Below are 24,309 nucleotides of genomic sequence, written 5' to 3' on the forward strand. Positions count from 1 at the left end.
CACTTCCTGGCTCTAATCCACTTAAGCCTGAAAGCCTGTGATGGGGAAGGCGGTGCAGCCCTGTGCTGGAAAGGGCAGGTTTCCTGGGTGATCAGGCCTAAGAAAGAATATGTAAAATCTTGTGAAACCTGCTTTGTTTAGAATGCTCTCATTTAAATGAGAAGGGTCCAAGCAAGAAGTTTGTTCCACAAAGTTTTATGGCTCTTTAGCTATCTGACCCTGACTGAGAATAAGCCCTCATAGTTCTTTGAGTGCTATCTATTGTTTGAGCCTTACTTGTATTCTTGTGCAAGTGAACCCAATAAAAGCGCCTTTGGGAAGGGGCTCTTGGCCCTTCTCCTCTAAGAGATTGGTCACCTCTCCTCCCCAAGCAGATCATGTCTTGGTAGATTCACTTTCATCCGTGGAGGATGGGGGAACTTTGCAGGCAAAGTTACCCCCACAAACAGTGTGGTGATGACCAGAGGGAAAGGAAGCTGGGGGAAGACAGATGAGGGTAAAGGGGCATAAATAGTGAAAGAAAACTAGACTTTGGGTGGTGAACACAGTGCAATACACAGATGATGTGTTACACATTTGTACACTTGATACCTATAAAATTTTATTTACCAATATAACCCCAATACATATAATAAAGAAGATATAGAACACAAAATCAGAAATGAAAACGAGATTACAACCTACACCACAGACATACAAAGCGTCATTAAAGAATACTATGAACAATTGTATGCAAACATATTGGACAGTCTAGAAGAAATGGATAAATTTCTAGAAATATACAACCTTCCAAGACTAAACCAGGAGGAAGAAGGAATCTGAACAGACCAATTACTAACAATTAAGTTGAACCAGTAATAATTTAATCTATATGCACAGGGAATCATGCAGCTTGTATTTGTGTTTGATTTCTTTAACTCAGCGCTATGTCTGTGACTTGTGTAGGGTGTCACAATAGTTTCTGGGCTCCGAGAGACTAAATGTCTGGCCGCGGGACATCAAGTAACTGCATGACCTCAGGTTTCTGTTACGAGCTATCCACCAAGGTGTGAGTTTGGGCATGAGCATCAATTAGCACACACTGTCAGGAGGAGGTACTGAACTTGCCCCAGGTGTCAGTGAAAGCAGAGATGCTCTGTGGGCCTTAGGACCCAGCAGACCCAGTAGAGGCCCAGGAGACTGTGGAAACCCGAGGTGTGGACCCTACCCTCCGGTAAGCTGCGATCAGAGAACCCAGTATTTTGTACCACAGAATGTCGTCACCTGCAGATAACTAGTCTTCACTTGGAACAGCTGCAGCACCTTCTCTTGCAGGTGTGCACTGATTCACTTGCGTAGCATCAGTGACTTGGTGGATTAGGTAACAGGCATTCAATCTGACAGCTAATGGGTTACCAATGGGTTAATAAATGAGCCAGGGAAATGCATTAAACAATAGTATATGTTGCCTACAAAATTTAAAAGTCTCACCCAGCAATATGCCACTGACCTAGTGGACATAAAAGATAAAGCAACGTGCCTTTCACTTGAGAATGTTGTCTCTTGGGTATTTCCAAGTCTACAGAGGACAGAGTCCGCAGAACTTCCCAGAGACCACGATGCTGCCCTCACTGGCCCTGTTTCTCACTGTGTGACCAAGGGCTTGTTGTCTCGGACCAATCATGGGGTGGGTCAGAAACACGTGACAATATAACTTTCTATATTTATCATCTTCCTTCATCAACTTTGGTTTAGCTTTCAATTGTATTTTCACAATTTGAGCCTTAGATTTTTGTATAATTTCTAAACCTGTCAGAACTCAGATTTATAAATGTGCCAGGAATCCTGATATTAATCCTTCATATTGCCTTTAGGTGTAAGAAAAAATCCTACGTGTATAAAAACATGATCTTTTTGTCTATTTTAAAATGTTTTCTACCAAGGACCAAGCCAGCACTATATAGTTATGCAGTGCTTCTTATGTATTTGATTTATGTCTGACCTAGTAATCTTTGATATCAGAACAAAGGATGGAAATGTGCTAAAAGTTAAAATGGTAAGTTAAAATTCACTGCCTGAAGAATAAAGGAAATTTCGTCTTTGCCATTTGGAGCTGTGTCTGTCAGCCTGTATTAATCGCCTGTAACATAAGCCAAAGGGGAAAGCCCTGTTGCTTAGTGTTGATTGAATAAAAGCATCCCATAAACAGTTTCTAGTTCACCAAAAGAGAAGAGGTTTGTCATATGTTTCCATTTGTTGCTTCTGAGTTTGAGACAGTGAAGTTGGATCTTTGGGATGCCAGAATTGCAAATGGAAAAAAAATCCCTTTAGCTAAATACTCATCAACTTTATAGTTTCTCTAGGTGGCACCAAACTTGACAACATTTACAAATATTGTAAGTAGTTTTTACAGTGTGTATCTGGAGAGCTAGCTGAATATTTTACTTTATTGTGGACATTTAGGGCGTAGTTGTAAACATATTTTTCTCTGAAGATGACATTTAATAATGAACTTTAAGAATTATTGGAAGATTGTAAACCAGAAGAAAATAAATTCTGGTATTTTGTACTAATAAAGTTACGGGAGAAACCTATAACACTTTCTTTGGTAACTACAACTAATGTACTTCAGTTGCCTGTGGCCATTATTAGCTAAGGCTTCTTATTGGATTAAACATCATTCACAGTCCTCCGCTATTCCGGTTTTGTATAAAGACACTCCCTGTGCTGAGTCAGAGCAACCTAACCCAGTAGGAAATCATTACTTGGGCTGCAGTATTTCTTGGAAGCTGAGTCTAGATCATAAGTTACCTACTGTTAGTGTAGATCCCACTTGCTATCTTTCTTATTTGAAAGGGTTGGTATTCCAACAGGTCCAGAGTGAGTTTCACTTTGTTTACAAAGTTTGTTAAAATACCATCAGCCTCAGGCAAACTGGGTAATAACTAAAGCAATGGAATCAGCACTTAAGGAAATAAGCAAGATTGTTAGTAAAGGTAAGTCCAACTTTGCTGAATTTACCTCATGAATCACGTAGAATCATGTGGTTAAATCTTACTCGATAAAGCATGGAACTTTTCCCTTTATTTCTTTGACATAACATTAGAAAAAACTAGCTTAGCAAACTCTTTACTGCCAAGAATACTCCTTTTTATCTATATTTAATAAAAATGATTTATTTTTTTGCATTGCTAATGTTAGTTCCAAATGGACAAATGACCACATACAGTTCTAGTTTGACAGTTTTATGAACCTTACTGGTTGATGGGCCAGAAATTTCACAGCTATCTAGTAACAGGTTACTAAATCAAAATGATCAAAGATAACTAGTAGCTGTAACAGCAGGAATAAAACAACAGTGTTAGCTAACACTGAGCACATGCACTATGAGTGACTTTGTTCTTACTCCTCAGCAGTTATTGACTCATAAATCCTCACAGCAAGTCTCCCAGTGAGTCACTTTAGTGTCCTCCTTGTGAGGATGAGCAAGGAGTGGCAAAGATGCTCTTAACTCACAGATAGAGAGTGAGCATAATTATCCCATGAGTTGGAGAGCCCCAGGCAATTCCGTATTATTTTTGAGATGTAACAAAACTTTTGACCAAGATTAGTGAATTCCTGAACCTATTCCTCTCTCATTTTCGCTTTATCTTGCTCTTCTGCCTCTTTTAACATATGGCTTCCCCCAAACACTTCCCACTGAACTCACTCAGGTTCAATCAGCATCAAGCCTTTTTCTCAACATTTTGCGATTGTTGTATTGTATTATTTGTTAATTATGCATGAATCTGTTTTGCTTCCTGGTAATATTAGCATATAAACTCACAGAGCGGAGGCTGTTTTTGCTGTTGTTGAGAACCGGTTTTACCCTGCTGTGTGCCCAGAGGTATCCAGCAAAGTCACATCACAAACGGGACAAATGATTTGCCTTCTGTGTGTCTGTCATGGACTTGCAAGTCCCAATGCATAGAGTGTGGTATGGATTCAGCAGAGTCTCCATATGAGAATTTTTTATTAGTATAGTGTAGTAAAGCATACACTATTTGAGTATATTACCACAGTTTAGTATAACAATATGCCATATATAGTATACTGGAATGAAGGGTACTCTGGCCTTAACAGTGGGAAGTCCGGACTCCAGCATTTTCTATTTGTCCTTATGGGATGATGAGGATGATGTTTGTAATGTCTGGGCAGACTTGAGACTTGCTGGTTAAAGGCCACAGCCTAAGAATGACTAGGTACAGTGATATAAGTTCTTACTAAAAATATTAGAAATTAGAATCATGTTTTACCTATGCAAGAAAAAGAATCACAGACCCGCTATGTACAAAATAAACCTACTTAACAGATTATATGTATTACCAAGATGGAATGTTTCATTTATCAAATAACAAAAATAGAATTTTAATTAATTTTTAAATTGTTGTTCAAGTATAGTTGTCTCCATTTTCCGCTGACGACACCACCCTGCTGCCCCACCCACCTCCACCTCCCATCCTAGAACCTGCCCCCTTTGGCTTTGTCTATGTGTCCTTTATACATGTTCTTTGATAGCCTTTTCCTCTTCTCCCCCATTTCTCTCTTCCCCCTCTTTTCTGGTTACTGTCAGCTTGTTCTTTATTTCTATGTCTCTGGCTATATTTTGCTTGCTTGTTTGTTTTGTTGATTAGGTTCCGCTTATAGGTGAAATCGCATGGTATTTGTTTTTTACTGCCTGGCTTATTTCACTTAGCATAATGTTCTCTAGTTCTATTTCTGCTGTCGCAAAGGGTAGGAGCTCCTTCTTTCTTTCTGCTGTGTAGTATTCCATTGTGTAAATGTACCATAGTTTTTTTATCCATTCATGTACTGCTGGGCACTTAGGTTGCTTCCCACATTTGGCTGTTGTAAATTGTCCTGCTATGAGCATTGGGGTGCATAGGTTCTTCTGAACCAGTAAAACTTTAAAATGAAAGCTCCTGAACAAATTTTAAATAATTTAAAATCTCTTGGACCTAATGTTGGACCTACATACTTATTGTTAAATTTCACTGGTTGTGTTACTTTAATTATATGTGATGACATTTTAGTATGTGCTTAGAAGTAATGACATTTTAGTAAATACAATAATTTACATTTCTAATAATGCGCATTGGCCTTCACTTTCCTCCTTGCTGTTTTAGTTAAGATTATTTATGAGATATTTAAAATATCTCTGATTAGACCATTAAATTTCTGATTTAGAGTTACCATTTTCCAATTCTTTTACAGATCTGCTAATCGTCAGAATGATAAATGGTCTGAAGTTTATCTGTACTTATAAATAAACACATGTACAGCCTATTCTATATAGAATGTTAAGATTTCTTCAGCCTGTAACAAAATTGGTCCTTAAAAATATGCATTGAATAAATGAATAAATGATAGCTGACTCGTATTACGTAAGATCCATGAGAATAGATCCTCTGTATCACCTATTATTATAACCACCTGGCATTTAATAGACCCCAATAAGTATTTATTTCAAATTTCCAGTATTTGTGTTTGAAAGATAATTTTTAAGACATGATGCTGTAAGAACATTTAGCTCTTAAGTGTCAGTATTAATGAAACACCTTAGCCAATTTTTGTTTAAATTGAATTATGATAATTCTTTTAATTTTTATAAGACTTATTTTCTACCCTTTAGTAATGTACTTGATTATTTTCTGAATGCTCCCTGTTTCCATAAATGTGAAGTTGCTTAGTTCTCATAGCACCGAGTGTCAATCGTTGGAACGGGAACAGGGGGTTCAGAGGTGGCAGGGGGTGGAAACAACACAAATTCCTTTCTAGGAGGCAGATCTAGTTCCTGGATTAATCACACTTCTGGAATGTTCTCCCATTCTTTACCTATACCTGCTGAAACTTTATACACCTTACTTGCTTCCTATATTTCCCGTATCTTTGTCACTTTTTTTTCAGATCTCAGCATATACTACTTTGAAACTTTATAGTACATTTCTCTTCCTAACAATATTACCAGAAATGGAAAACTTTTTTTGTGGGAGCATTACAGATAATATCTAGTTTGATTGCAGCTAGTTTTCAGGAAGCTCTTCCAAAGACACACTGCCTTAGGACAGATAAAGCGCCACTTCCCAGGTAAATTTAGGAACATAGAAATCTAGTATTAAAAACTGTGGCCAAACACTTTCTATCTGACTTTGTTTCAAGACTACACCTGGTGGACACTGATCTTCTAGCTCCAGTTTTCCTGGCTGCTGCCCCTAACTCTTTTGCTTTAGCTGCCTCAGCATGGTTTTCTGTTTTTCTCCTTTGGGTTTATATTTACGGCAGCTCTCTTTGATATTCTTGAATATCCTTTGATATCCTTTTTTTGTTTGTTTTCCCTTCAGATTTGCAATGACCTCTACCCCTTAACCTTGGCCGACACAGTTAAAGTCCTTTCTATGTACTAATCTAAGATGACTCCTCAGCCGTTGAGAAGGGGCAGACTGCCATCGGAACTTGACAATCTAAGGTTCTGTTTTGGTTAGCACTTTTGCTCCCTCTGTAGGGTAAAAGGTGGAGTGACTTTTTGGCTAAAGATATAATTCTGTTTATTTAGGATTGTCCTTGCTTGAGTCAGAGCAACTCCATCTAGGGCAGGACAAAAGATTGCTCAACAGCTGCTAGGACTTTCTTTTTCAAAGCTAGTATTAAGAGCTTCCTTTCAGTAAATTGATGTTGCAAGTAATTTCAAGTAAAGACTCAAGCAACCACTTCCTGGGTCATTGTCAAAGCTGGCTGACATACAGGTGTTTAGAAACAGCTTGGTGCAGCAAGGGATTCTTTTCATAAGGCTCAGATTTTATCCCAGTAAAACATAACAACTATTAGGGCTGCTTTGGGATATATTTTCATCATGTCAGCATTGTGCTGGGATTAAGTCGTTCTAAGAGGACCAAGAAAGGCCTTTGTAACTCTGATCTTCCTTTTAAGGAAACTAGATTTTTGAATCATTCACCTGTTCCTGCAATAGATAGCAGTATCTGGACTCTGAGCTTCTGACCCCTGAACTATTCTCCAAGGGTTAGAGCTGTCCTCCCATAGCTGGGACTCCTTGGAATTTGAGGGACAACCTATCACCTTCAGAGTAGGCTGAGGTACACTCTTTTCCCTGAAGAGAAACTAATTATAAAAGCTTAAAGATAATTATGCTATCAGAAAATCACTGAGCTCTCTTCAATTACATATATAAATGATAGCAAAAAAAAGAAGAAACAGAATAACAACTCAGTAACAAACAATCTTCGACATAAATAATTTAAAATAAAATAACAAATATCTGTGTTTTCCTTTGTTTCACTGGGAATAAAGTCCACTCAGTTGTCGTGAGCATGAAGTGAAATAAGCAGTCTTGTATTTGGTTGGTGACAGAGTTGTTGAATCACGGGATGTTTTTATTGTGTGTTTGAGGGAATGTATTGAGGAAAGAAACTTGGCAAATTGTATTGGTAACTTGAAAATGTCATGTGCTTTATCAGAGTAAGTCTGATTATTGGAGTATATGCTAAGGAAATGCCTGAAATATGGTACAAATAAGATTTTTGTAGTTTCAAAAATACAAAATACTGAAAAAATTGTCTGAAAAGCAGAAGGGCTACCTGACGAAATATAATGTAGTCATGATACTTTCAAACATCTTGAAAAAAGGTTGTAAAAGAACGGATTATAAAATAGTGCAATTTCAAGGTTAAATGAAATATACTAAAAATGACGCAAATAGTGAGGCTCTACACAATTTTTTTGGTGGATTGTAGCTTATGTATTTTCTAAATCTTCTATTATATTTTTATCATTCAGAAAAAGTGGCATTAAAGACATTTAGATGGTCTTTTCAGCAAACACAGATCACTTATTTAGCACACTTTTTTTTTCTTTTGAAAATAGTTTCATGAATTCTGTTAAGTGACACCAGCTGGAACCCTGTGGGCAGAGACCGGTGCCTGGGGTGCAGCGAGAAGGAGAGACAGTGTCAGGGAAGCGGCTTGGGCTGCTCGGGGTGTCCCGTGGTGAAGAGAATCTGGGGTAAAGCAGGAGGCGGACAGCAGCGCCCACAGAGTTCACAACAGCCCTGCTTCGTTGAGAAGCTCTTCAGTGGTGCTTCCCCCTCTTTCTCCGCGGTAGAGGGAGAGCTTTACCTTATTATTTCATTCTCACATGCATTTTCAGCATGCATTTTCTTACATGCCTGACACTGGAGTCTGCTTCTGTGTGTAATTCCAGTCTCAGTGAACCTTTCCTACCTTGTCATCCATCCTCTGAGCTCCATGGTAGCACAAAGGCCAGGCTGGAATAATATCTGGTGAACACACAGTAAGAGCCTCATAAGCCGATGTCAAGTAAATGAGTCGATTAAATGACTAAAAGGAAAAGGAAATGCTGTAGACTCCCTTATAACCTTAGACCTGTTTTGATCAATTCCATTGGAAAGTTTTGTCATTCTGTTACCTCTATCAACTATTTTAATCTTGGAAAGTATAAAAATTTGTGTTGACCGAGCCAAAGCCAGGTAGGATCGAGAGTGGGAGGTGGGGATAGGTGGGGCAGGGGAGTGGCAGGAGGAAAATGGAGACAACTGTGCTTGAACAACAATAAAAAATATAGTTATTTTTTTCTTTAAAAAAGAAAGAAAATTTGTGTTGAAACTGGCTGTATAAAAGGGGCACCAAAATTGCCACCCAGTCATTAAAGTGTGTGGAGGGACATAATTTATGCAGCAGAATTTTAATGAGTTCCTAATAAACACTAGGGGGCAGCTTAAGTGTGGGAGGACATTTGATAAGCACCTGTTGTGGACAAGGTGCTTTATATCTCAGAAAAGGTTCGTGCCAAGTCCGTGAGGTAACTGTGAATGTCCTTATTTCACAGAGGACAATATGGCAATTCAGGGCATTTGGTTGCCTAAAGCATCAGTACACTAAGGCGTAGGGAGGTGGGAGGGGCATCCATTTCACCCTAACGAGAAAAAAAAAAGATAATCCATGAAGTCATGAGTTTTTTAATTTAAATTTATTTATTTATTTATTTACTTACTTTTAGAGAGAGGGGAAGGGAGGGAGAAAGAGAGGGAAAGAAACATCCATGTGTGGTTGCCTCTTATGTGGCCCCCACTGGGGACCTGGCCTGCAACCCAGGATATGCCCTGACTGGGAATCGAACCAGCGACCATTTGGTATGCAGCCTGTGCTCAATCCACTGAGCTACACCAGCCAGGGCTTTTAAAAATTATTTATTTATTTATTTACTTTGCGAAGTCATGACGTTTTGAACGCATCAGAGAACTGACAGCACAGGGCAAGCTTCCAGCCTGAAACAGGAGTGAAGACGGTGTCTGCACGGAAAGGTGGGGCCCGGGCGCTGGTCCCCTTGTGGCAGACCCTATAGGAGGAGGAGGGTCGCACCACTATGGCAGTTAGGAATTCCAGTCGCTGAAGGCCGAGTGTGGGCTAGTGTGAGAACCCAGAAACACGGGGAGCCACAGGCGGAAGGGGACTTGGTACCTGCTAACAGGGTCTTCTCGGTGGCTGGACACTGGGTGTTCGTGAGAAAGAGGATGGTGCAGGACATTGGAGAAACGGGTCTCCGGGATGCAGGCAGGGAGGAGGGCGAGAACGCCGCCTCAGGAAAGGCGTCGTTAGGCAGTCTGCTATGCATTGGCAAGGAGGGTTCAATAGAGTAGAGTTGAAAACAGCATTTGTAAAATATATGCTTATTTTATATTTATACAAGCTCAGAATTCCCAATAAGCTGTTTAAATACACTAGTGGATATTTTTAGCTATTAGCATAACCTAGGTCAATCCCAAAAGCTATGTATATTAAAATTCCTGCCAGCTGTAATTTTAATTTTAGATGTTGGTTGGACCCATAATTAAATTTATAAAGTATGCTGATTCTATGCCTTTACTAGGTCTCAACATTGGTCCCTTATCTCACTCAACTCCCAGCCTGGACTTCCTCTGTCTTCTTGCCCTTTCAATTCATTCCCCCTGCCTCAGCTATAGGAAGCTTTCAAAAAATACCAATTCTACTTTTAACTATATTTTTATTGTGTACACTATTACACTTGTCCCCATTTTCCCCTCTCGCCCACCTTAACCCAGCTGGAGCCTCCTCTGCCGCCTTCCCTCAAGCCATCGCCAAACTGTGATCTGAGTCTACGGGTTATGCATGTATGTTCCTTGGCTGATTGTGTTGTTCTACTAAGTGAATCCTGTAACTTCAAACAGGCTTCAGCATGGCGTGTAGTTTCCTACATCAGATCTGCCTCCTCCCCTCTCCAGCCTGCGGCAAATGCATTTCCTACGATTCCACCAGTGTCTTCACAGGCGGCTGGCTTTTGCTGAAGCTCTTGCTCTTCTTTCTCCACCTGGCTCACCTCTTACCCATCCTTTAAAACTGGAGCAGGTATACAATTCAAAGAATAACTTAGATTTTTTCACATAGCCAAAGAGATAAACACGAATGTATTTACTGGTCAGAATATATTTAAACGGTATACAGGATCTGACTCTCTAAGCCAGCCTACTTCTAATTAAGAAGACCATGTTCCTGCTCCATTTCTCTCCTCCTTTTAGCGAGGCTGGCTTCTCAATTCATTCTGATCATTTCTTTTTTTTTTTTTTTGTAGCTTGGTTACTTGCCTGTGACATCTCAAAGAAATGACATCTGCCTTAGCGAAGGTTTCAAACTAAATTAAAAAGGCAGAAATCATGGAGGATGAAGTTGGTTGTTAGGGAACCTTGCTTCTCCACAACTGTGAATCTGTTAAATGAGGAAATGGGGCCAGATAATGTTTCAGTTAAGAAAACAGGTGAGTAATTCCCTAAGTCAAGAACATAAGCTGGAGGCATGGTTTTTAATTAGGAGATGACAGGTTGAAACCTAGGTGTTTGTTTTCTTTTTTTCTCTATGAGATAATTGACACCCTCATCCAAGCCATGTTTTGAAGTTAAGCAAGTATAGAATTTAAAGTGATTTGGGCAGTTACCAGTTTAAAGTGATTTGAGCAGTTACCAGTAGAGTTTTCCAATAATTAACACAAAGGGATTGGGACTTTTGCTAAAACAAATGGCCTATGTCATTTTGGATATTTTAATATGTTGATATGAATAGACTAGTATGTTGATGGAAGAAATTGTACACTGGATGTCAGTCATTGTCTTGCTAAGAAGGCACATAAAAAGTAGTTATATGTATTTTCAAGTGATGATATGGTTATATTATTGTTTTACAGAAAGTGTACGGTCTAAACATCTTATCCCAACAGGTATAGGCTATAATATGAAATCGTAATTATTGAGCTGAATTCACCCTGGGGTAGATGGATCATAGTTCACTTATCGTTAATTAAGTCCAGTATTTCCTGAAATCTGTAGCTACAAAAGGCATCAAACAAAGTGCAAAATATTTTTAGAGCTGGGATTGTGAAATCAGTTGCCATGGAGCAGAAGAAAAATATGAGACAAACTACAGATGTTGAGCAACTTGAAATCCAGTGAGCAGCAGAAATATTTTTAACTCTTCCATTTGACTTACATTTGGAGCTCTCCACCTTGATGAAATATCTGTAGGTAAATCAGTGTTTTGCATCAGTGTTTATTTCACCTATATTAAGACTAAATAGGCACAATTTCATAAAGGCATTTCTAATATATATACCTTTCATGGGCTGACCAAATGGCAATCATTTCAATACAGAATTCAACTGCTTTTCAATTTCAGCCACTTGAGAAACCAGTTTCTGCAGATCCAGATTCAATGTCACTTTTCCACAATATTAACTATGCAAGCCTAGCCAGGTAGAAGATAGAATACATGATTTCAGACAACAATTTCTGGATGATTCTTTAGGACTTAGCTAAGTTCTTAGGCCAGAGTCTAAAAGTAAACATAGTCTTTGCAGCTTACAGAGAAAATTTAGAAGAAACAATGAGTCTAGTACCAGTTTGTTACAAATAGTGCCCCACACAATATATACCCTAAAAGGCCACTGCTTTTTCTGGAAGATTTTCTTCTGCAGAAGTAGCAGAATGGATTTGTACTTGCAGTTCCCACGTAAACCACTCAGGAAGGGTCAGGAGTTGAGGTGGAAGTAGTCTTGTTCTCCAAGAGCTGAAATAAGAGGATGTGAAAAAACCAGTTCACGCAATGTCTCAGCAATGGATGCTCTGTACCTTTCTTTCTCTGGACCTTTTTCTGTAGCCTGCTCTTGAGACATAGACTTCCAACTGGGCAGGAAGATTCTGCAAAACAAGGCAGGCTCAGAGATTCTGAGGTTTTTTGTTTATTAAATGATGTACTTTAAGTTTGTTTTTCAGACATTCCACCCCTTGGCAAATCGAATAACCTCTAAAGATTAGGAATGACACCAGATTTAAGAATTAGTGATGGTGTTTACCGAACATGTTGGGACTCTGTATAAGCTAATTCTGCCTACAGTTCTACAATCAAGCTGTACAAATGTTTGATCCCCAGGCTTTAGTCTTGCGCCAAGCTCCTAGTACATGGCTCCGAAATGTTTGCTGAAAGTGTTGGATCAGACCTTGGCTCGTTCTGTCAGTGTCTCACAATTTGGAACCCGGAGACATCAGGCCTTGGCTTGTGTTGCACCGAAACTGCTTTACCCAAAATGCCCCTTGGAACAGTGCAATCTGACGATTCCACCTGGCCTGTGATTCATGTGGAGATAACCCCTTCTCATCAGGAAACCTGGACTTGGCTTTCATCTACGTCTTGCCCTCTACTTACTGTCTGTTTTTTCTCTTCTTCTTAAACTCTCTCACCTGCGCCCTATGAAATACCTGTTGCAGAGTAAACGAACTTACCTTTTCAGTCTCTCCTAACACTTATTCCACAATCCTTTTGCCTTAATGCTGTTTTCCTCCACCTCCAATAGGATAACCCGTCCCTTTGTCTTTTTTAGTGACTATTACTTGTCTTCTTTAGTGACTCATTACTGGGTATTATCTGTAGCGTGTTTTGACAAAATTGGTGATGGCAATGAGGGGTGACAGGAACGTGAATATTCTCATTGCCGATCATTGCTGGCAAATAGTTCCTTATCTTTTCTCACTAAAACACGCATTATTTGAGGCTCTTGCTGTTTTGCTAGCCTCCCTTCCATACTCCCCGTGACCATCATTATTCAGTTCCTGACCATTTTTATTTGACATCTGCTCAGTCCTTTTCTCTGCTCAGTTTCTGCCACCTCATAATTCTTTGTTGCAATGCCAGTGGCCATCATGTTATATAGTCAGTGGTCACTCAGCCTCCAATAACTCACAGGCCCTATCCTTTATGAGAGCCACTCCCCCACTAAAAGTTTAACTGTCGGTCTTATACTCCCACCACAAACACCTTCTTTTCTGGATATCTCATTTTCTGATTTCCATTATACTGGTTCTTGGAACTTGGAACTACTCCAGCCTTGTTTTCCCCAGTAATGCAGCATCCTGTGGGCATCATTACTTCCCTGCCTTTCTCTTGTACACCGGCACCCTTGCCTTAAGCATAACTGGGTCCCTCCTTTTCTTCCATTGTCCTTGCAGAAAGCCACAGGTTAGGTCGAACAATCTGTGTTCTGTACTCCTCCCCTGCAATGACTGTTCTTGGGAAAAAACCCCGTGACCATGCATATCGAGATTACCAAGTTCATAAATCTTAGTCCCACCCAGATTCACCCAGTGCGTGTTGAGGTGTTATTGGGATGTACGAGAGAAGACATTGAGTAGAGGCCAGATGTATAGACTCCAGAGAAAGGTCTGGGCAGCGGGTAATGATTTTGGAATTACATTCTCCACTAGATTCTTCTCCTCCACTGCTTTCCTTTCCTTAATAACGGGCAGTGTCACCCAGATGAGGTCTCCTGGCCGTTATATATCCCCTGTCTCTTGTTATAAGGAACTATAAATGGCCAATAAACATCTCATCCTAATACACTGAGCCTCATTAATTAACATGGAAATCCAGATCGAAGGCACACTGAGATAGCTTATATTCACTGGATTGGAAAACACTTGTTATTATTTATTTATTACTTTAAATATTTTATTTATTTAATTTTAGAGAGAGAGGAAGGGAGGGAGAGAAATATCAGTGTGCAAGAGGCACATTGATCTGTTGCTTCTTGCACACCTTCAGCCAGGGACCTGGCCTGCAACCCACACGTGTGCCCTAACTGGGAATTGAACCAGGGACCTTCCAGTTCACAGGCTGGCATTCAATTTGCTGAGCCACACCAGCCAGGGTGAAACACATTTTTTAAAAGTCTGAAAATTTCAAGCATTGACGGTGATCGAGAAAAATGGTCACTCTCATACATGACTTATAGGGATGCGGACTAGTATAAACACTCAGGAAAATATTTTAGCATTTTCCAACAAATTTAAAATATGCATGCCCTGTAACATGGCAAGCTCTCCCTCCCTTTCAACAGATATAGATGTATGTGCCTATATCTTTCTATCTCTATTACTATCTCTACCTCTTGCTCTATCTATCCATATACAGTTGACCCTTGAACAACACAGGTTTGAACTACATGAGTAATTTATATGCAGATTTAAAAAAATAAATACTGCATATGTATTTTCTTTCCCTTATGATTTTCTTGATAACATTTTCTTTTCTCAAGCTTATTTTAGTGTAAAATTCAATATATAATACATATAAAATACAAAATATGTATTAATTGACTATGTTATCAGTATGGCTTTCAGTCAATGGTAGGCTGTTTGTGGTTAAGTTTTGGGGGCGTTAAAAAGTTATACCTGGATTTGGGGGTGCACAGGAGTTTGGCACCCCTAACACGCCCCATTGTTTGAGGGCCAACTGTTTATCTCCTAGACATGTGCCAGGAAACATGGATGAGATGCTCATAGGAGCAGAGTTTGAAGTAGAAATTTTAAAATAGAAATAAAATAAAGAAATAAATGCAAGCCCAGAAGCATACGGTTTAATACCTGTACAGCTTATGTTACTAAAGCTACAGGAATGTGGAATCTAACTCTAACAAAAACCAAGGGAGTGATAACCACATAATTAAAGTTCTGGATATTTCTGGGGATAGGGGATATTCCAGGGAAGTATGAAATGGGCTTCGATTGTATTACTGACTTGTATGTGTTATCATGGGCTATAGATACATAGGTAGGCATCTGAATCATTACTCTTTATGTTTCTTATTGTTAAGTCTATTTTTCAATGAATGTCTGGACATATTTTACAGTGTTAACAAATGTAGCCATCCTTCTACTTCCCCCAACTCATGCCACTATGTCAAAATGGGCTGCCTGAATCAATCCCGAGAGTTCAGTTTTAGGAGGTAGTGGTAACAATGCCCACAAAGGCTCTAGGCTTCATTTCAATGCAAATTTACTCTTCATTTTCTGCTGCTCAAGACAAAGCAACAGAAGTACTGAAGTATAGCCATCTACGAGGACACAGGATTGACTGGTTCTGTTAAGTTGGCTGAAATGAGAACTTGGAAACCTTCATTGTAATGAAACATTTTTGTAGAGTACATAGATAGAATTCTCAGATTAGAAAAGTGACGCCCAGTACTTGGGTGTACTAATTAGCTCATGTTCTCCAAGTCTGTTGGGCATCCTGTATTCGCAAACAAGTGATTCTTTAGTAATTATTATCAACTAGTTCTTTACAGACGTTTGTAACCCCAACCAGTAATTTACCCATTAGTCCCCCAGTATTGATTAAGTTCTTGTAAACTGTGCTATTGAATACTAATCGCTCAGGAAATACACTTTAAAAACTGGCCTGGTCCCTGCCATCTTAGAAACTGCCATTATATACTTAAGAACAGTAGGTTGTACCCAGTGCCCCAGTAGAGCTCACCTGAGACAATGCTATATACAAAGAGACCATTATAGTTGCAGGATTAAAAGAAAGAAATGCATAAGGTAATTAAAGGGGGGACCTGTTTTCAGAAAAAGGCGTTGTCAGTAGCAAGGACATGCGTCATGTTCCAATTGTCCACATTACTTGGTGAGAATTAGGAAATGACTGTGGATGATAGACAGCGGGGTATCACTGGATATCAACTAGATGTATAACCAAATATAATAACCAAATATTGTAACATATAACATATGTAGACCAATTTCCTAAAGTGCCAATAAAGCATAAAAGTTTGGATGTTCATGTTATATTTGTCAAAAAATGTCAAAAGTTGACATTTCTGGGATTTAAAATTGGCACTGTGACTGCGACATATGGATCAACTTTTCATCTCAGAGATATTTACAACAGAACACAGAACCATAATCTTTTCAGTTCTGAGGATTCTGAACAATCCCCTCTTCTTGTGCACGTGAGTGTCTGCGCATTTTCTCGGGAATTTACCAGGAGTGGAATTGATAGCTCATAGCATAGGAATGTCTTCAAATTTACTAGGTAATGTCAAGTGTTTTGTCAATGGTCTTACCAATTTACACTGTTGCCAGCAGTATATTTACTTGGGACTTCATTAATGATTTACTAAATAAAGTTTCACAATTTTTCCAGAAAAAGTATTACATGTCTCTTGGTAGGTTTATTGCTAGATACTTGAAGATTTCCAGGAATATCTGTTTAAGTTTTAGTTTTCTGGATATTTGTTGTTGGTATATTGTTAATTTTGTATCTACTAGTCTGGCTAAACTGTGACTCATTCCAATAGTTGGCTTGTGGGTTCTTTGGATTTCTATGTATGTACTCATATGCAAATAGGAACATTTAGCATCTTCGTATTATTGACTTCTTATTTTACTGCCCTGGACAGGAACTTCAGTACGACTCTCAGGAGCAGGCGTCAGGGTAAACATTCTGTCCTGTCATTTTTTCTTTTTACATCTCAACCCTTTCAACTGAAACTTCTTTCCCTCGGCTCTTTTGCCTTTCTTTTTGTAAGTGTCTGTTGATGGTGACTTCGGATAATCTCATTTAAACTTTTTACTGATATACATTTTTGCTGAGCACAGAATTCTAGCCTGCCAGTAATTGCTTTTTCAGTACACTGAAGACCATTTCCACCGTCTTCTGATTTTTTCACTTTTGATTTTAGAGAGGTCATGTCTTTCTAATAAAATGTAGTAGGCTATATTGAAAACACAGTTGGAAGCCAGGTTCCTAATGCTAACTTTTTAAGGTACTTTCCCTCATTATTTGCTACTCAAATGTTTATACCATCACTGAGGAATTTAGAATTATAATTTGAAGGTCTCAAGTTTTTCCACCATTACAAAAGAATGGGCTCAGTTGCCATCAGAACAACACTGGGTTAATGAGATAGAATTTGTTTTGGCTACAAGGGAAAAAAGAAAGAGAAAGGAAGGAAAAAAGGAAGGAAGGAATTAGCCATTAACAGTGACTTAAACCATATGTATTATTTGCTGAATTAGTACAGAGGCTTCAAATTCAGTTACATAACATTTCATGAACACACCTATTACACACAAGAAGACGTGTCTTCTCTTCGATTAGAATATGTGTAAGTTTACTGATATTTTGGAAGTTCTTGTCACTAAGCACCCCCAACCAAAGTTGTTGGCCTATGGAAAATGTGTGACAAGGAAGAAAAAGTCATTGTTTCCCTTCTATTCTCTATTGCGCGCCAATTTGCCAAAGGGTCAGGTAGCATCGGCTCTCAGACTGATTGGAAGCCCCACCTCAATTTTGCGTGCTGTGCCACGTACACCTCCCTTGGCGAGAAGTAGAAAGAAACCAAGGACATTCTTTCCTTTCCAGTCCCTGATCGTTTAAAAGATTAGGAGTCTTCAGAAACAGTGACGATGATTACATGACCTAGATCAAGATATTATGTGCTAAAAAGCAGGCAAGGTTTACTGTGGATAATCCTTGATTTATACAATGAAGAGCTATTGAAGTATACTTACAGCTTATTTTTATTTTTTACTCTAGCTAAAGCTGTTGTAATGTTTTCCTCCTTGTTCAATTCAATGTAGCTACTGACTTACATAGTGCAGTAGATTTTAATCGCCACTCATCTAAATTTATCATGATCCAGTAAGCTCAATATTGTCTTATTTTTGGACAGTTTTGTACTTAGTCATCACTGTAATCCCTGTGCTTAGTCACAAACTCTGCAATATTTATAATTAAGGAGTGGCTTTGTGGGCTTTTTTCAGAAGCAAGAACTAAATTCCTAACCAGTTAGAAACCAAGTTTCTGGGATTTTAAATAAGTTTTGCGAAATAACGAGAGCAAGCGTTCACATCTGCTCAGAATCCTAGAGTCATTCTTACAGTTCAGATACTTTCCTATGTGACATTTTTAGAAGGAAGCAATTTTCTTCTATTTATTTCTCCCCAACTGCATAAATTTGTACTTTGGGGTTGAATAGTTTTTCTCAGGGAATAGGAGTCAATTAGTTTACATAATCCAGACTGAATAAATACACAGTTATTTAACATAAATTCAGTATTTCCTAACTTCTAGTCCACAGAGTGAGTGCAGACATCTTTAGAATTGTGTTTGGGATACCAGCACCCTCAACAACTGGAGCACACTATGGATAGTGAAGAAAACACGGCCGAGCTGGTGAGTAAATACTCTTTAATCCTTTCGTGTCCAACATTCTTGCTTTTGACTCTTTAAAAAAATTATTTTATTGTTCAATTACAGTTGCCTGCGTTTACCCCCCACCATTCTCCCCACCCCAGCCTTGCTTTTTGACTTTTAACATTTAACCCTTCAACAAAATTAACTGCATTTTGTGGTGTTTGGTCTTTACGGGATGAGTAGAATCTAAGATTTCATTATCAGTAATCATAAGTTTTAAGAGAGTTATTTAGTTTGCCAAATAGTACTTTCATGTCCCTGGGGAATTTTGCATTAGACATTTTGCCTAAATTTTGACATTTATATCAGAAACCTATAATAAGGTACTGGTAGATGTAATTTGAGTAGATGATTTGAAATGTGTGTTTATATCAAATATTAACAATATTATTTATATCTGTGCATATTTTTATTCAATGAAAATATTTATTCTCTTTCTCCTACTTGTATTTAAACTGGTAATTTGTGAAAAATGTCTTATGGCAGAGGAATTTATGTTTAAAATGTGTTATTCTAGCAATGTGAAAATTCTATTTCTTAGAACATATAAAGGGTCTCATTCACCTTTCGAATAAGTCCCTTTATTTTACAAATGAAGCTATGAAAACATTAGAAGTCCAACTAGCCAGCAGCAGAACTAGCAGTTGAGAACTCAAGTTTCTCACGTAACAATCATTTCATTATAAGAAACTACTTTTCAAAATCTCTGACAACTACGTTCCTAACAAAGAAAAATAAATTTTATAACTAACCTGAGGTTGTAGAGCCAAGTGACAAATCAAACAAAATAAATACAAAGATAAGGTTTGACATTGAAATTGCTTTACAACTTGAAGGTTCTATTTTTAATCAGTTTTGGGATTCATTAACTATACCCCCATAACATTAATTCATAGGATGCCTCATGTGTCAAAGAAGCTGGAAAATGTCATTGCTTTAACATCGTCTGTACATCGTTTTGCCTCCATTTCATAATATAGTAAATGTGAACTATGGTTTGTTCCCATATACAGAAAACATTTATGCAATTTATTTCATTAAGTCAAATAATTAGTTAATTGTGTTAAAAAACACAAACAGTAAAATCAACTTCTAAGACTAAGAAAAGGAATAGTTAGAATTTTCCGTTTTTAGTAATCCGATGACAATCTCTACAATCCATCAAAGCAAAGGACATGAGATTTTTTTTTACAATTATTCTATGACTTTATTTTAGAACATTTAGAAAATGTAGAAAATTACAAAGGAAAATAGTCACCCATGATTCATCCCAAAGAAAATCACTGCTAATATTTTGCTTCATTTACCTTCCCACCCCATCTAATGTAATTTTATTGTTTTAGTTGACTTATTTTACCATCTGAATTTTCCATCAATTTACTTATTTCTTTCCCTCTAAATTTTTTCATAAAGCTCCTAATTAAAATTCAGGGAATCAAGAGTTTATGCTACTGAAAACTTTTATAAGAGAACATTTATTTAAGTTGTGTTTTTGTTCCTTAGTAAAGTTTCATTGTAAAGTTTCTTTGTATTAGTCCTATGGCATTTTGCTTAACCACTTCATGTGCTTTATTACTACTGCAAACAGCAGTTCTAATACACACGCATATACACAAAGCAAGTTCTGTTACACATAATTTTCATATTTTAACAACCAGCTCTATTTCGATTCACTAATAACTCAGTGAGTTATTATTTTTTAATAGATCACATGGGGTTTAGTTTGAACACAATCATATCACGTGCAAACAATGTTAGTGTTACCTTCACATTTCCATTATTGATACATATTGGTGAGAATGTCTGAAAAATTGCCTGATATTGGTGGTCAGAGACATTCGTCATCTCTGGCTATAAAGGAAGGTGCCTGATGCATCGCTGTCACCACTATCCTGGCCACTGGTTTGAAGTCAGTATTCCTTGTTTTAACTGGAAATTATTCTTTTATTTTTATTTCTTCAAGATTTGTGTTGTTGGTCTGCTTGTGTCAGGGACAAGTACTGAAATTTGTTAAATGATCCTTGGGCATCTACTGAAATGATTATTTATTTTCTTTTGCTGATCCTTTGATGGGAAAATGCATTTTATAATTTAGATCCCATGAACCACTTTTAGAGTTTCAGGTTCTCCTAGAGTTGGATAGTTCTTTATTTAATATAGGCAGAGTCACATAATTTTTCCTATATTTTATACATTTATGTTTCTGCATAACCTAAACTTTCTTTAGCCTTAAAAACCAGGGTTGTTTGTTTTAAATTCTTTCTCTGCAGTTACCCAGAAATCCCTACTGTTCCAATGAGGGATCGCACTGTGGCTGTAAATTGCCTCATGTGACCTTCCAGCCACAATGGGTAAGGTTTGAGAACTGGAGTGGGGTGGGCTAGGGTGGGGTAGGGGCATGGGGAGTCTTTAGTAGTCCTTTGGCACGATGAGAAAATGGGGCGAGCAGGCCTATCCTCACAGCCTCTCTGCAGGGCTCTGCTCCCCTCTAACCCTTCACTTGCCACTCATCCGTTGGCTAGTCTACACTTCTTTCCAGCTGCCACTCCATGATCTCCGGACAAAACCTAGAGCCCACGGCTCCCAGCCGTTTATCACTATTGTATTTTGTTCCTTTAAGATCCCCTCCAGACCAGAGATTTTCTATTTTGATGTCTTTCCAAACTCATTGAAAGTCCTTTTATTTATGTTTAACAGATAAAAATGTATTTAATAAATACTTTTCTAATTATAAACTCTCAGTACATAAGGTTAAAACAGGAAATAATGCTAAACAAAAAAAATACTGGCAATTTTTCATTACCCAAAGATGACCAGTCCAAATGTTTTGATGTGTCTATTCATTATTTTTCTGCCCGTGTGGGCTGATAAGAGAATTTAATTTATACTGCAATGTCAGTAGCCAGTAATAACCTAACAAGTATATCCCTGAGGGGGTCTACTTGCCTTTGTGATGACACCTTATTGCTTTAGTATGAAAGGGTAACTAGGAGGAGGCATTATGTTCTCGTGGAATGTGGGTAAGGGGTGTGTATGTATGTGTGTATGTGGGGGGTGTACCTGTTTGAAAGAGAGAGAGACAGAGTGAGGGGGGGTTGATAAATTGAGCTTTAAATTACAGCATTTGAAGTCATAGAAAAGGCTGGCCTTATTCTAGTTGCAACCATTTCCCTAAGTTACCACTACATAATTTGCTGAAATATCTCCTTATGTTAAGCCTTTGCAGGTTGCAGCAAAACAATGGTCACTCTGGAAAACATTTCTGGTGTGTCTGCTGGCCTGTCTGATTGCTACGACCCTTGTTGTTCTGGTCTTGTATTTTGTTCACTTTGGAAAGCCCACCGTCATCATTCACGGAGATGGGAAGGGCAGTCATGTGGCCTGCACCTCTGGCCCTAGCCCATCTCCTGCCCCATGTCCTACCCCATCTTCTGCCCCATGTCCTACCCCATCTACTGCCCCACGTTCTACCCCATCTCCTGCCCCATCTACCCTTCCTGGGTCTCAGAGCACCCTGCCTTCTACCCCCGTGACCAACCAAAGCTCTTCAACCATGGTGCCTCCATCTGCCATGAAGACCACAACGCAACACGAAGTCATCATTGAAGAAGAAGAAGGAAGTCCTTGAGCCCTCAGCCTTCCTCAAGCCAGGTCAACACTCTTATGCTGAAGGAGGCACATCTGAGCTATTCTGTCCTCCCTGCCAAGAGATTCCAATGCATTTGACTTCATGAGACCTTGCCTCTCTTGCTCAATCATTGGCTGGATTCCCATATGGTGATGACTCAGTCTCAGGTCAACGTTCAAATGACCTTGACTGGCAGTGTTCAAATGATCAGAAAAGAAAAAGTTTGGACCGCGCCTGGTAGACTCATCTAGATGGGGTTCAGAGTTTTCTCTACACCCCTTTCGTACAACTGACCTCATTTATCACCCATGAAGATTTTAGGCTGCTGAAGAGGCTGCCGCTTGGATCCTGCTCTACTTAAGCTAGTATTTGTCATTTGTTATTGATTATTTCCCAATCTATTTTCAGCATTTGTATCCCAACTGAGAAAGAAAGAAATGTGCAAGCAAAGTGATTATTGCTTACTGATTATTAAATACCTATTGATCATTACATAAGTGTTCTTATTGGGGAATTGAGAAAAGAGGGGGATATTAGTGAGGACGGGAATAATCAAGGGGGATTTTAGAGAATGGCTCACAGTTGAAGAAGGGTGAAAATTTGGACTTGGGTAGAGATCATTAAATCAGAAAATGATAGGGCTGAGGGGGCATAATAGATTTAAAATGAAAAGTACACTTAGAAACACTTTAAATGTACAAGGGATGTATTTCCTATATCCACACCTTTTTCACTGACATTATCAATATTATTTTCCATATTTGATATGATGCTTAATTTTGAAACCACTATAAACTACACTTATAAAATTTCAACATTTAAATTGTGTCATACTTTGTACTGTAAATTTGAGAGCACATGCTTATAATTTGCTATGAAACACAGACTCTTGTCCATTATTGCTTATATTCTAAGTGTTTGGTACTTAGTACAAGCACAAACATTTCAATCTGGAAAAGACTTCAGAGTAAAGCAATCTGCCCATTCCACCCCCATCCTCCAAACTCCACAAGGGTAGTAAGTGTGAATGAATTTCTTTCCAGTATAGTAGTAAGTAAATTCATTTCTCTACAATTTTGTCTTAATTGCTTGTGAAAAAGATTCAATTTACTGTGTTAAAATGTGCTTCCTTCCTTAGACAATTTAAACCTTGTTTTGTGATTTAAAAAAGAGCTTTAAATAAAAGATTAATTTACTGATAAATTTTTTTAAGTTTTGTATTCTAGAAGCCATTCTAAGTAACTAGATGTTTAATAAGACCTGCTGTTTTCTTCCTTTACTCTTAGGAAATACAGAAGCAGTGGGATGATACAGGAAGGATAATTTCCTCATGTGTAAGGAGAACCTTCTCTTAGCAATGAAATCCCTGCATTGAGTATTTGGTTGGAGGACATTGTAACTCATGCCATTAAGTGTCTGTGCTTTGCAGAGTAGAGATGTGAATGAGCTCACAGATTCTTTTATTGCTTTAGACATTCACAGTTTAATAAAATAGTAAAAATAGTAATACATGTTCTAACATTATTGTTTTAAAAATGTGTTCACTTTCCTTAAGTGACGGTAATATATTTTACATCAGGAAGCTTCTCTATTTAAAACGTCTTCTACAAGCACTTTGGGAAGTCCGTTGTTTTGCTCCTAAATTCCAAGTAATTCATGTGGGATTAAAATGTCAAGTTTTCAAATATGTTTTACCAAATAAATGTGTACTTCACTCCTTTGGATGCTTTATTAAAAAGGGAATCCAAAGAAGTGAATTTATCTGTACAGATAGAAGTTCCATGTATCTACACAGAAAATACACTGTAATAGGTAGCCTGGCTCTGTGACGATGTTCACAGACATTTGGGGGACCCATTCAGAAGGCAAACTATTAAGGCCGCTCACTTCGATTTCATGTAATTGCCAAAGGTTTTTTAACTTTGGCAGCATCTTTGTAACACGTGATCTGTGAATTTTCACCTGGTTAGTCCTTAGTTCTTCAGTAACCTCCTCAGCTTCTTATTAAGATGCCCTGGGAATGATGGGCTCCGATGTCAGTGTCACGATCAAGGCAAACATGTTTCTGGTTTGTCCCTTCTCCAGCTGACTCTT

The 24,309-nt window shown here is 38.3% G+C and overlaps 1 protein-coding gene across 5 annotated transcripts; it reads left to right on the forward strand.

Annotated features, from left to right (window-relative positions):
- Positions 1 to 2,873: 2,873 nt before the first annotated feature.
- Positions 2,874 to 23,394, forward strand: DYNAP (dynactin associated protein). 5 transcript variants are annotated; one of them, XM_037151934.2, is made up of 5 exons: positions 2,876 to 2,975; positions 10,639 to 10,821; positions 18,465 to 18,566; positions 20,858 to 20,938; positions 21,805 to 23,394. In XM_037151934.2, exons 3-5 carry the CDS (start codon positions 18,537 to 18,539, stop codon positions 22,213 to 22,215), a joined length of 522 nt encoding a protein of 173 aa, XP_037007829.2. In that variant the 5' UTR covers positions 2,876 to 2,975; positions 10,639 to 10,821; positions 18,465 to 18,536; the 3' UTR covers positions 22,216 to 23,394. The 5 variants fall into 5 exon arrangements, with proteins under 5 accessions (XP_037007831.2, XP_037007829.2, XP_037007830.2 ...); XM_037151935.2 differs by lacking the exon at positions 2,876 to 2,975 and adding an exon at positions 10,166 to 10,415; XM_037151936.2 differs by lacking the exon at positions 10,639 to 10,821 and having other exon boundaries at positions 2,874 to 2,975.
- The last annotated feature ends 915 nt before the right edge of the window (positions 23,395 to 24,309 follow it).

The sequence above is a fragment of the Artibeus jamaicensis genome, unplaced genomic scaffold (assembly GCF_021234435.1).
Source record: "Artibeus jamaicensis isolate MK-2021 breed Jamaican fruit bat unplaced genomic scaffold, CSHL_Jam_final contig_354, whole genome shotgun sequence".
NCBI classification, from domain to species: Eukaryota; Metazoa; Chordata; class Mammalia; order Chiroptera; family Phyllostomidae; genus Artibeus; species Artibeus jamaicensis.